The sequence below is a fragment of the Meles meles genome, chromosome 7 (assembly GCF_922984935.1).
Source record: "Meles meles chromosome 7, mMelMel3.1 paternal haplotype, whole genome shotgun sequence".
Classification (NCBI taxonomy): domain Eukaryota; kingdom Metazoa; phylum Chordata; class Mammalia; order Carnivora; family Mustelidae; genus Meles; species Meles meles.
This window is the reverse complement of record NC_060072.1, coordinates 75,261,759-75,275,298: the sequence shown is the minus strand read 5'-3', so window position 1 is coordinate 75,275,298 and position 13,540 is coordinate 75,261,759. Positions and strand designations below refer to the sequence as shown.

Genomic DNA, 13,540 nt, shown 5'->3' with positions numbered 1-13,540 from the left:
GGAACCATATCCAGAATACCTAAAACACTCAGACAAAAGAGACAATCTCACTTTTTTTAAAGGGCAAAAGTCTCGACGTCAAGAAAGAAGGTCTCTAATAAGCACATAAAAATCATTAATCATCAGAGACATGTAAATTAAAGTCAAACAAAATAATATCATTAGACATCTGCCACATGGCTAAAATGTTCTAAAGCCAGCAGAAAGTATTGGCAAGGAATTGGAATAACTAAAATATTCACACACTACAACTACTACGGAAACTTTTAGGCTAGCATCTACTAAAGCTGAACATATGCATACCTGTGACCCAATAATTTCACCAAAAGACATGTACAAAATGTTCATAGCACCATTCAGCATAATGGTCAATGTCCATCCATGGCAAAATGGAAATAAAGACCCTTCAAAATGAACAAAATTACTGTTACAATGTGTAATGGACTGGACACAAGCTCTGGAAACAAATGATCCTGGACATGAATTTCAGCCCTGCTATTTATTATGTAATACTAAATATGTAGACATGAGTACATAAACCTGCTTTCTCCATCTAAAAAATAGGGTCCTATCACCTGTCTTACAAGATTATTCTTGTAATTAATCTGAGGATTAAAGGTAATATGCACATAACACAAAACACTACATCTAATAGGTGCTCAGTAAACACTGTCTAGGATTTAGGAGGTGGAACTTCTATCATCGGATCAATACCAGATTTTTCAACATATAAACTCTTATAACGGGAAGATATATCTTCCTATGAAGATAATGTTCCATCTGACCTGCCAAACCAATCTGTAGCATTTCTAAGTTGCCAACTCAGTCACTGGTAAAACTACACAAGAACCAGGTCATGGCATTTTATTACTCAGCTACTTTATGAACCCATATGCAATTGCAGCTGTCGCCTCTAATGCCAGAGGATCAAATGAGTTGGAAAGATTAAACAAATGGGCAGGAGAAATGCCAACTAGTGCATAAACTGGACAGGAGTCCAAATGGTTCAGTTACAAAGCTGATCCTTAGAAACTATGCACAGTGGATGCACACTCTGAAGAGAAGCATATGCAGGTTAGCATGTCTGAAAAGCAAAAGAATGAAAATGGGACAAAATGCCCCTTAATACTACTGTGGTTCTCAGCCCAATTCTTAGCCTACTTTAGTCTCACAAATAAATCTATTCATACTTGTCATTAAAGACTAAAACAAACAGGTGCTACAATAAATCTCACGTTGACGACTTCTTAATGTAAGAATACGTGTGTGTGTTTGTGTGTGTGTGTGTGTGTGTGTGTGTATAAGAGCTTGTATTTAGTAGCAACCAGATCCTAAATTTTAAAGTTAAATATTAAGAGAAATGACTATTCCTAAGTATAATATATAATAAGTAAAACTTTCACTCATTTATAAAGAAAAGTGAGGATATTAACTTATATTGCCATCTAAACTAGGAAGGGGAAGGGGAAGGTAGGGCAAAGAAAAAAGAATAAGTCTCCTGAAATCTTGAAGTCAAATTTCCTGATCCAAAACATTTCTTGAAGAGAAAGGTCCAAAATTTCATATTTTGACTATAGTCAAATAGGACAGCTAGTTCTATTCTATTAAAATTTATCATTAGGCCTATCAAGTTTTAAAAAGAAGATACATTAAAGAATTTATGAGTAATTCAAAGTAACTCTAAACTCAGTTCCAGTCATTCCACAGGAAAGGTCAGAACTCTGTCTTGGTGCAAGTCAGTGACATAGGGGCTCTATAAAAAGGGAATGAAGAACAAGCTTTTTTTTCTTCTGTGGATGAATTATCAGGAGACTCCCAGGCCATTTCTAACCTAGTGAAACAAAGACAAAAACTCTGGCCAAAGCCTTATAAATCTGTGTTTTTCCGAGGCACATTTTCATAGCCCATGCTTGATTTATTTTGTTGCATGGATCTAGTCTTCCATTCATAGGATGTTGTGCATCGAAGAATCAACCTTAGTTAGGGAAGTCCCCTTTTAGTTTTCCCCAATGATCCATTTATTTGCAAAAGTGTTACAGATTCCACTCCAGTTTGTCTCTCTAAAGAAAGCAATGTCATCCACATTTGACAAACAGCTAGCACATAGGCTGTCTGCCACACAGAAGCAAAAGCTGAAAAAAATGTGAAATCCATAGTTTAAACCAATATGGCACCCAACACATTTGTTTGAAATCATAATGCAATGTTTGCGAGTGCAATTCAATTGTCAAGTGCAATTCCTGTGCTTTGCAAGATAGTCTTCTAATTTAAAATGATGGTATTCTCAGTTGGTTTTAATCCAAAATCTTGAAAAATTTTAAATATCTAGGACATGTTAACTAAATTAAAATACTACTTTTTAATGGAACCATACAGTTACTGGATTTTTATTAAAGATTTTTAGTAACAAGAAGTAATTTAATGTTACATGGGAATGGTGAAGCATGATTAAAAAAAATCCACATAAAATAGTACCTCAACTTCACAGAACAAAGAGGAAAAGCACCTCAAAATATTACTTGCACCTTGATGTTTATCTTCGTTCTTACTAAGAACAATCTGCTTAAAACTGTTTTTCTGAATAAAAACATTCAGTAGCTTTTCAGTTAAATACAAAAGACCATGAGAACATTATTTAGCCATTATGACAGAGGATCAAGTCAACTAGAATTCACCAGATTCTAGTATGTAATTTCAAGAAATCCTTAAATTTGTACATGACCAGTGTACCTTGCTAATGTTTTAGAAGTACAGGGAATTTTATCCCCAAATAACTGATGACTAAGGGAATATTAACTACACAAATAAGTTCTAAGAAATTGATTGGAGTTCTAAGAAATTGACTGAAGTATAGCTCTTATGTATTAGAAACAGAAGGAAGAAGTGGATATTAGAAATAGATAGCAAGAGGTTATAATAAGTCTCTGATAAGAAGGGTCAACAGTTTCACTCAAAGCAAGCTCACGTTCATCACGCTCAGGGAACATTGTTATGCGACAAATCCCAGGGAGAAGGTCCATTACCTCAAGGTATTAGACATGGACCATGAAAAAAAGAAAAAGTACACCTTCATGCTAAAACCACACCATGTAACCATTCTAAACAAGAGCCATGATAATTTTAATAGTGACAAATTACTTGTCATTTAGTAGTAAACAAAAAGACAAATACCAGTTAAATTATCTACTTGTATACTTTGTATATTAAAAGTTTCAAATGTTTTTAACCTGAGATATTTTAGAAATAGAAATTGCAAAAATAACAATACTCACAGCCCCCCATAAAGGACTTTTTTCCAACAACATCCAGCAGTGCCTTTTATTCGTCTGATGAATCATAGTTTTTTCCTGCTTGTGGAGGAATTATTTGGATCTATGATTTATGGGTAAAACCTACAGGTCTGTATTTAGGCACCAGACACACACACATCTTCTGTCTGACATGGTGAAGAACTAACTAATGGGAAGTGCAGAGCTAGGTTTCATAACTTTTCTAGCACTGATGTAGCCTCAAAGTCTACGCAAGTATAGCATTTCAAAATTCCATGAAGGTATTTCAAAATGTAGTGAGAGAGTTCTACAGTCCTGCGGCAGAATGGGAAGAATGGGGCCAACGGCATGTGATTTTACTGCAGTTACAGCCTATAGATTGATAACAAACTACCCTTTAAAAACGGGCTTTAAACGGTCTTGGGATTTTTTTTCACGTTCATCAGAGTCATAAGGAATGCTGAAGAGCAAAACACAGTGAAATAGTGTTTATGCCCTCTGTTTCCTGAGCAAAAAGCCCTTCTATTTCCTTCCTAGATTACCTAACAATGCCAATAACTTCATAAAAACATCAGAATTTTAAAGGAGGAGAGGTACCAATGAGCAAATTTCTCATCCTTGCCAGGTATTATATCAGAAAAAATTACTGATTAAAGCCAATGCTCTAGTTAATAAATCACACTTCTCAAGACACCTAATGGTTTATCATGTGAATTCAACATTTGCATAATCATCCAAATGCTAATTTGCCTTTCATGTGATATTTAGATATTGTCAGAATCAAACTCTAATACTGAGGGTCAGTTCACTTCTGCTGTATCACTTCTTCAAATTACTATGTCTCTGAAAGAATGACAAATTGAAAATAGCATTACCTTAAAGAACTTGAAAATATGCGAGGAAATTCTGATGGATAGAAAAAGCATTTCATGTAGCTTATCAACCAACAAGTAGAAGTATAGAGGAAACTACTTGGAGACACTCACTAAAATCATCAAGTCTTAGGAATTTAGAAACCCTCCCATTGTATGGGTAAGAAAACAGAAACCGTGGGTGTCAAGGTAGATGTAGCCATATTGATCTATTAGGGAGACAAGGTATATATAATCCAAACATTCTGATAGATTTTTTTTTCCAGTATAATTTCCATAGAATTATATTTCTAAATTAGTTCTTAAACATGCTGTTATCCAGTAGAATACTTCCAAGGATTGGTGATTTGAAGAGCCAGTAACCCAACTGCAACAATATCTTGCTATTGATGAATATTATCATCAGCTTTGAAAGCTGAGTTCTATGAAATGAAAGGTACAGTAAAGAGACATGACATGTTCACATAGTGTGGATACCAGCTAGCTGAGGACTTCACCAAGCCAAGTCATCATCCCTACCCAGATCAGCCAAGGACTGGGGTGTCCTCTGCAGAATGAGGGTAGGTTTTATACAGGAAGTGCTGGTGTATGTAATTAGGCTCCAGTGATGAAGTCAAATGAGGATGTCAGCGTTTTTGGTTCCCTTCAAACTGACCACATGCCAGTAAACTATTGGCTAAAACTGCAACTGTCCTCCTCCACTAAGTGTACCAGGGCCAGAAGGATCCTAATGAGTATGTTGGCTCTGGTTCCTGACCTCTTTTTCACTGTTTAAGCAGTGTGGTAAGCAAAGAAAAAGAAAATCAACAGCAAGTATTTTCTGATGATCTGACCCTGTATATTATAGATTTTTATATGTCTTTATAATTAATTAAGCCTCTTCCTCACTGTTCATTCAGATACTATGTGGCTATAGTTGTAGAAACAGGTTGCAAAAATTACACTGAAATAACATTTCTCTCAGAAAGTGTGGGGGTTGTTCAGTTTGCTGCTTATATTTTGGTCTATTGGATTTTTATAAGAACAGATTTATCTGTCTTAGCTTCAAATCCTGATTTGATCAGTTTAGTCGTACTATATACATTAATTAAATTTGAGAATGGCTTTAGAAACCATGATATTAACCAATCTGTTACAAAGCTAAAATTAGTACCCTACCTCCAAAAACATTATCTAAATATTTAACTAAAAATACACCTTTATCATGATCCCAGGGTCCTGGGATGGAGCCCCACATTGGGCTCTCTGCTCAGCGGGGAGACTGCTTCCTCCTCTCTCTCTCTCCCTGCCTGCCTCTCTGCCTACTTGTGTTCTCTGTCAAATAAATAAAATCTTGGGATTATGCTGAGCGAAATAAGTCAAGCAGAGAGAGTCAAGTATCATATAGTTTCACTTATTTGTGGAGCATAACAAAGAACATGGAGGACATGGGAAGATGGAGACGAGAAGGGAGTTGAGGGAAATTGGGAGAGGAACCATGAGAGACTATGGACTCTGAAAAACCACCTGAGGGTTTTGAAGGGGCGGGGGCGTGGGAGGTTGGGGAACCAGGTGGTGGGTAACAGAGAGGGCACGTCCTATTGCATGGAGCACTGGGTGTGGTGCAAAAACAATGAATACTGCTACGTTGAAAATAAATTAAAAAAAAAATACACCTTTAAAAAAGGAAAATAACAAGGCTATTTAACTGTTCCTAACACCATCATTCTGTTCCCTGTCTTGATGAGATTATCAGTAACTAGAGCTGTTTAGGTATGTGTCCTTCTCAAGAAAAACCTGACAAAGAGAGATCATTATAGCCCCATTTTAGAGATGGTGAAAGTGAGAACTCAAGTTAGGCAGCTTTCTCAGAGACTGAGTGGCAGAGCTGTGATTCAAAACCTGCACTGTTGAATTTCAAAACCTGGTCTCTAAAATCCAAAATGTCTGCTTAGTCTGCCAAAGCTTTCTCAAAGTTATTAACCTTGGATGGAAGAAGAAAAACTTTCACCCTGAGTTTTCTTGTGTTCAACCCCAAACTCGAAAACTGAAACGGTCTATACCTGGTAAACTTCTGCTTTCTACTCCATGTGACCTTTTCATAACCAAATTTCTCAAAACTTTGTATTTAATCTACTTGTAAGCCAATAGTTTTACAAAGGATCCTCCTTTTGTATACCTCAGCCCTTAGTCCTCTCAAGCAATAGTCCATTTTAGCTTAGTTTGCTCACTGGTTATGAGAATGAGAAGAGTACATTTGTCATTTTCTCAAGACCACTCTGAGCCAGAAATATAATTCTGGTCTAAGGTCTGGTTGCTAAACCACGCTTCCTCTGCAATGGTAAGCTACTATTGGTAGACTGGTCATTAAGAAACAAAAAATAACAAGAAGCACGGGATATTTAAAATACTTCTTTTGCTGATCTCTTTCTCCTAACTTGTCCCTCCCCTCTATTTTGCCCATTTCCTATATCCTCTATTGTGATTACGGAAAGAAGCTGCAACTGCTTTGGCAGATAAGGAAAAAATCCTTACTCCTATTTCAAACATGAAGCAAAGTTTCATTTCCTTTTCTTATTAAAATATGGGATACAGCCTCAAGAAGTTCAATACTTTCAAGAAGTGTCATGTTAAATCCATTTCTTCTATTTAAATTTAATGGTGCAGAACGTTATCTTTAATTTACAAATTTAAGACAGTACACTAAGAAATGTGTTGGTACCCATGCATATGGCAATCGGCACTGTTGAGCTGGTCTAAATCAGCACCGTCAATTGAATTTCTGTGGTGACGGAATGTTCTGTATTTGTGTAATATGAAAGTAGTCACATGAGCACCTGAAACATGGCTGGTGTGACCAGGGGGCTAAAATTAATTTTATTTTTGTTAATTTAAATTTTAAAAACAACCAGTGGCTAAGGGACAGCATAGGCCTCAGATCTGGGTGTCTTTTCAAATTTTTATTTTGAATTAATTATAGACTCACAGGAAATTGCAAAAATAGTACAGAGAGGTCCAGTTTCCCCTAATGATTACATCATATTATATAACTATAGTACAATATCAAAACCAGGAAACTGACATTGGCACAAAGTGTGTGTTTAGTTCTATGCTACTTTATCACTTGTATAGACCTGGGTAAGCACAGTCACAATCATGATACTGAAGGATTCCAGCATCACTAAGAGCTCCCTCATGCTACCCATTTCTAGTCATCAACACTTTCTCTTCACTGTCTCTAACTCCGGGCACTCACTACTCTGTTCTCTATTATGTTGTCATGTTTACACAACGCTCTATAAGTGGAATTACTTCAGTATGTGACTGTGACTCTGAGATGGGCTTTTTTCACTCAGTATAACACTCGAAGCCCTTCCTTCCTTCTTTTCTTAGGATTTTATTTATTTGACAGAGAAAGACAGCAAGAGAGGGAACACAAGCAGGGAGAGTGGGAGGGAAAGAAGGAGGCTTCCCGCAGAGCAGGAAGCCTGATGCGGGGCTTGATCCCAGGACCCCAGGATCATGACCTGAGCCAAAGGCAGATGCTTAGACCACTGAGCCACCCATGCACCCCTCTTGTGGCCCTTTCAAGTGCTTGCATATGTCAATAGTCTGTTCCTTTTCTTTTGCTGGGTAGAATTCCATGGTGTGGTGATACCACAGTGAATTCAGCCATTGACATGTTAATGAACATTAAATTGTTAACAGTTTTTTGACAATTAAAAATAAAAGTGCTATGAACATTCGTTTACAGCCTTAGTGTGGATCTAAGTCTTCATTTCTCTGAGATGAATGATCAGGGTATGACTGTTAGATTACATGATTGAGTGTCCACATGGGCTTATTTTCACTTGTTAACCTGAATGTCTTTGCGGTGGTTGCCCATTTTCTAATTAGGTTGTTAGGGTTTCTTTCTGTCTGTCTGTCATTCTTTCTTTTTTTTCTTTTACTCTTCAGTTTCGTGAGTTCTTTATACATTCTAGAGTTCTTTGTCAAATATAGGTTCTCAAATACTTTGTTCCAGTCTATAGCTTGTCTTTTTGCCCTTTTTAACAGTCACAAAGCCAAAAGATTTAAACTTCGACGAAGTCCTGTTTATCGATTGTTTTCTTTTATGGTTTTTATGCTTTTGGTGTCATGGCTAAGAACTTTTTGCTGAGTTCTAGGTCTAGAAGATTTTCTCTTAGGTTTTCTTTAAAAATGTTTTACAGTTTTATGTTTTACATTTAGACTGATGACCTACTTGGAGTTAATTCATGGATTCAGTCTAAGGTTAGGTGGAAGTTATTTTTGGGGGGGAGTTCATAGATATTCAATTGTTCTGATACCATTGTTGAAAAGATACACTGTATTTGCACCTTTATCAAGAATCATTTGGCCCCACTTGTGTGGGCCTAATTCTGGGTTCTCAATTCTGCTGCACTGACCTATGTGTTTATCCCTCTGGCAATACCCTAGCGTTGGTTACAGTAACTACATCACTTCTTAAAATTAGAGTGATTCTCCCCACATTATGCTTTTTTTCAAAACTTTTTTTTTTTTTTACTGTTTTGGTTACTTTGTCTTTCCATGTAAATTTTAGAATAATCTTATCTACACCTATAAGAAGTCTTGCTAGAATTTTAGCAGGAATGTTGTTAAACCTCTATTTCAGTTTGGGAGCACTGTCATCTTCATTGTGTTGAGAGTCTTCTATCCCAAGAACACAGTATGTCTCTCCATTCATTTAGATTTTTATTTCTTTCATCAGCACTTTGTAGTTTTCATGGGTATTATCTTTTAAAAGCAAACCTAGAAGTGACCTAGAAATACCTTATAAATGCCACCAAAATAAAAAGGGGGTAGTCTAAACAGTTTTTGGAATCCAGCGTGATCTGAGCTAACTAAAGTTAATAACCAAGAATCACACAAACACAAGTATATTCACTTGGGGCAAATAAGCAGATTTTGCTGAAAGACTGGCTTCCTATCGTTTACAAAGAAATAAAAGGGCATTATAGGTAATTCTGCAATTAAAACAGTACATAGGACACATTGGAAGTTTAAAGGATGGAATACCTACCTTCCTATTATAAGTATTACAAGTAGCACTTCTTCCCTTTCTTGATTTTATTTTTTCTATGTATCAAAGCTGTGCATTAGATGTGCAATAACACTGCAAGATGGGGGCTCTAAATTATACATTTGCAAAGGTCCGTTCCAAGTCCTAGAGTATTTTATGAATTATATATTTTGAAAAGTGATAGAAAATAATGCTTTGTGAACGTTGCTGCTTAGAGATCTTCAGAGGGTAGGTCAAGTGGAAAAACTTCTATTGAATAGTAAGTGTATGTAACTATTTGGACAATCCATGAAAGCTGCAGGGAAAAGTGAGATACAAGAAAATTTTGAAGATTAAAATTATTTAGCCCAGAAATGATAATTCTGTGAAAATACCTGTAAGGTAATTAGGAAGTTATGCACCTACCCAAGGGTAATGAACAACTTAAAAATATACAACTGGAGTTCAAAATAGAACACAGTAGGTCGTACAAACCCTGAAATAAGTAAGGTCCTATTCGTGATGAGTATAATTGTGAAGTGTATTTGTGAAAGTAGGAGAGTACCACAATAATTCAGACCAGTGTATGATCCAAGTCTTCCAAATACTATGCCCAGCTTTTCAAATCTAACCAATAGAGAAGAATCTGAGGACTGAAGACTAAGGAGATTAACAGTGATATCTCTGCTTACCTCTGTGTCTCCTAGAATGTTTTATCAGTTCACACACAATAATTGCTTGATGGACTGATGAGTACCTAGGATATCCCGAAGCAAACGGAATTATAATTGGTGGAGAAACAGAGGAAGCCAATTTCTGAAAACCAAGAGCATGGGCATCATTTTCTAAACTGTTGGTCATGATTATCATGCCAGGGAAATTGATTTTGATCAATGAACAACATTTGGTAATATATAATGGCAGAAGGATTCTTCCACAGAATCAAACACATGTATCATGGTCATCTTATCCACACTATCCATAATCTCACTCCTGAATAGCTCACTGCACTAGACTGTGCAGGGTATGAGGAGAATAAAAAAAAAAAAAAAAAAATAGAAGAACCAAGGAGAGAGGAGGAAAAAAAAAAAGAGGAAGTACATTATTAGTCAGCTTGACAACTACTTAGATATAGGAGAGTAAAAACTAAAACTAAGGGAAACAAGTGCTGCCCCAAACATTTTTACAAAAGATCAAAGAAAAATATTCAACTTATTTTATGTTTAACAACATCTTATCAGTACTATCAAGATAACGTATAACCAAAACCAAAGCATTCAAATGTTTGATTCTGAGCTAAAAATAGGAACTAAAGGTCAAAGATTTAACACCAGTCAGAGTCTTTTAATTTTAAAGCTACAAGTTGTATTTAAACTCTTGAATCACTATTGGAATAAAGCACTGTTTGATTTTTTTTTTTAAATTAGAGCTCCAATTTGAATAGTGAAAAAATCTACTAACACAAGTGCTTGACAAATTCAGGAAGCCATTTACCAGGCTATATGAGCAAATCTAATATGTGATTCGGGTGAATAAAAAAAAATCAGAGGCCACTTCTGCTGGCTGTTTTGTCCTCTCTTACCAGTCGAAACAGCTGCACACAAAAGTTCCAAATGGTAGAAAACCTTGAGACTCTTTCAGCCCATTATTTATTTCTGCCTTTACCACAATCATTTCTACAATGCACCCAGAGTCTACTTTTTATTGTTCCCAATTCCTGAACAACATTTAGTCCCTATTTTAAAAAGGAAAGTCTGTAGAAGAGGGTTATTTCTCTACTTTTGGTAATATATAAAACAATCTTTACTAAAAATAACCATTTCTGTTTTCAGACCAATTAAAACCACAAATGCATTCAGAGAGCCCTATCACATCCAAATCTTGAGACAACAAAGGCACTAAAAACTATACTCTGTTAATGAAGAATTTAAATTTAATTCTACAAAAAAAAAATTACTTTTGTGCACCAGTGAAGTACAACATTTAAAATTTCCACAGATACACTGAGAGGCTCTTTATTTGTAAATGTTTCTTTAAACTTCCTTTCAGAGCTTGAACCTTTCTCCAACTAATAAACAATTACTTGCCACCAACTTATAACTTAGGCCAAGTGCCTTTTCAGTATTACAAAAAACAAAACCAAAACCAAAACACCAAAAACAAAACCCAAAAATAGATCTAAGAGATTACAGTAGGTTAATAATGGCCACAAATTCTTTGCCACTATTCCCACCCCAAGAGGTGGGATCTATTTCTTCTCCCTCCTTGAATGACTATCCAACAGAAAACAGCAGAAACTGCACCAGTTCTGAGCTAAATCTTTAAGAAGCCTGGCCGTTTCTATTTCCTTTCTGGAGTCCAGCTGCCATGTTATGAAAATGTCCAAATAGCTACACACATGAAAAAGGCCTCCACGGGACAGAATGAAGGCCCAGCTGACAACTCCAGCTAAAATCACAGCTGACAGCACCAAGCTGCCAGGCCTGCAAGTGAGCTACCTTGGAAATAAATCTTACAAGCTGTCCCAGCAGACAACACATAGACCAGAAATGAGTCATCCTTACCAAACCCTGGCCAGATCCCAAAGCTATGAACAAGAAAACAGTTTTGTTTTTTGATGTTTTTAAGATTTATTTATTTATTTGACAGAGAGCGAGCAGAAGCAGGCAGAGAAGCAGGTTCTCTGCTGAGCAGAGAGCCCAACCTGAGGTTTGATCCAAGGATCATGAGATCATGACCTGAGCCAAAGGCAGACACTTAACTGACTGAGCCACCCAGGTGCCCCAAAAATAGCTGTTGCCTTAAGCTACTAAATTTAAGGATGACTTCTTAGGCAGCAACAGATAACCAAAACAAAGTTTAGAACTAGAAAGGCTGGGGGAAAAAGCCTAAAATATATACTGGCCTTGGGGCCAGGTGGTGGGCAGAAGTTAAAAGAATCTTGAGGAGACAGTTAATAAAAATCTGAAAAAGTGAAGAAATGTTATCGGTCACTGAAGAAAAGGAACTTACATCACATGTTGGCAGAATAATTAGCAAACCCAAAGCATGCAGTAACATGGAAACAGAAAGGGCACCTAGTGAACTCATGGATCTGACTAAGGAGAATTTCAGGAAGAATGCTGAAAGTACTAAATGGTTCACGTTAGCCGCCTATGTTAAAATATGGGAGTAGTGAAATGAACTAAAAAAGGAACAGTGTGGTTCCTTTCAAGTAGAATTTAGAGGAAATAAAAAGGAGCTGGACTTGATGGGTTCAAAAATAAAACCATTCCACATTTCAGCATCTTAGCAAAAAGCAAGCTCAAAGTAAGCATGTCTCAAAGTAAGACATGGCTCAAGGCAAAGATCAAATTCTATAGCACCAGTAAAATGTGGTCTCAAAACATTTTTTGAGCCCTCAAAGATTTTAGGTGGCTGGTTCCTCACAGACTATGTTAGACTAGTGGTTCTAAAACTTCATGTGCACCAGACTCAGCTGTTGGGTGGGGGGGGGCGGTGTGTGTGTATGTTAAAACCCAGACTGCTGCATCCCATCACTGTTTGATTCAGTAGGTCTGCAATGCTGTCTCACCCTTTTCATTCCCAGGTGATGCTAATGCTGCTGGTACAGAGACCATACTTTGCGAATCAGTGTGAGACCAAAAGGCTTTGGAGGATTTTAAGTGTGTCTTAAGAACCATCTCTACCAGACAGTAGAACTTATATAAGAATTTTTTTTAAAGACTTTATTTATTTATTTGAGAGAGAAAGCACAAATGGGGGAGAGAGAAAGGGGCAGAGAGAGGGGGAGAAAATGACTGCCCTCTGAGCACGGAGTCCAGCACTGGGCTCAATCCCAGGACCTCCAGATAATGAACTGAGCCAAAGGCAGGAACTTAACCAACTGAGCCACCCAGGCACCCTGAATAAGAATTTTAATAGTATTTTCACACAATGCCCTGACTTAAAGGCAGTTCAAGGTAGAGCCCTGTCTCAAAGAGATTAGTGGGAACAGTTTTAATCTAATGTTGTAAACCCCAAAGAAATCCATGGGAATACTCAAACTGTAAATAAAAACATATGAAAGGAAAGACCATCGATCTGGACTAAAAAGATGTAGTTCAAAATGAAAATTATCAGGGCCCTTATTCAGACAGGAAGAGGCTACAAACATAAGTCACTTCTTATGGAAAAATAAGATTCAGAGGACATAACCAAGAGCCTAGAGAGTAGAGACAAGAGCCACAGAGAAGCACCCAGATTATAAACTAGCCCCGGGGTGACTGGGTGGCTCGTCAGTTGGGCATCCAACTCTTGATTCAGATCAGGTAGTAATCTCCGGATTTTGAGACCAAGCCCTTCCTCAGGCTCTGTGCTGGGTGTGGAGCCTGCTTGGG

General features: G+C 36.9%; 1 protein-coding gene across 3 annotated transcripts in view; it reads right to left on the bottom strand.

Moving 5' to 3' along the window:
* The window catches only part of FGD4 (FYVE, RhoGEF and PH domain containing 4), a 207,371-nt gene that overhangs the window by 135,628 nt on the left and 58,203 nt on the right, over window positions 1–13,540 (bottom strand). Inside the window, exon 1 of one of the 3 annotated variants that reach the window (XM_046011407.1) lies at window positions 3,273–3,427. The exons of the other annotated variants lie outside the window; for them this stretch is intronic. Within the exon in view, the coding sequence (XP_045867363.1) occupies window positions 3,273–3,282 (10 nt within the window). The 5' untranslated portion in view covers window positions 3,283–3,427. Of the gene's footprint in view, window positions 1–3,272; window positions 3,428–13,540 lie in introns of those variants that run through there. 3 annotated transcript variants of the gene reach the window in all.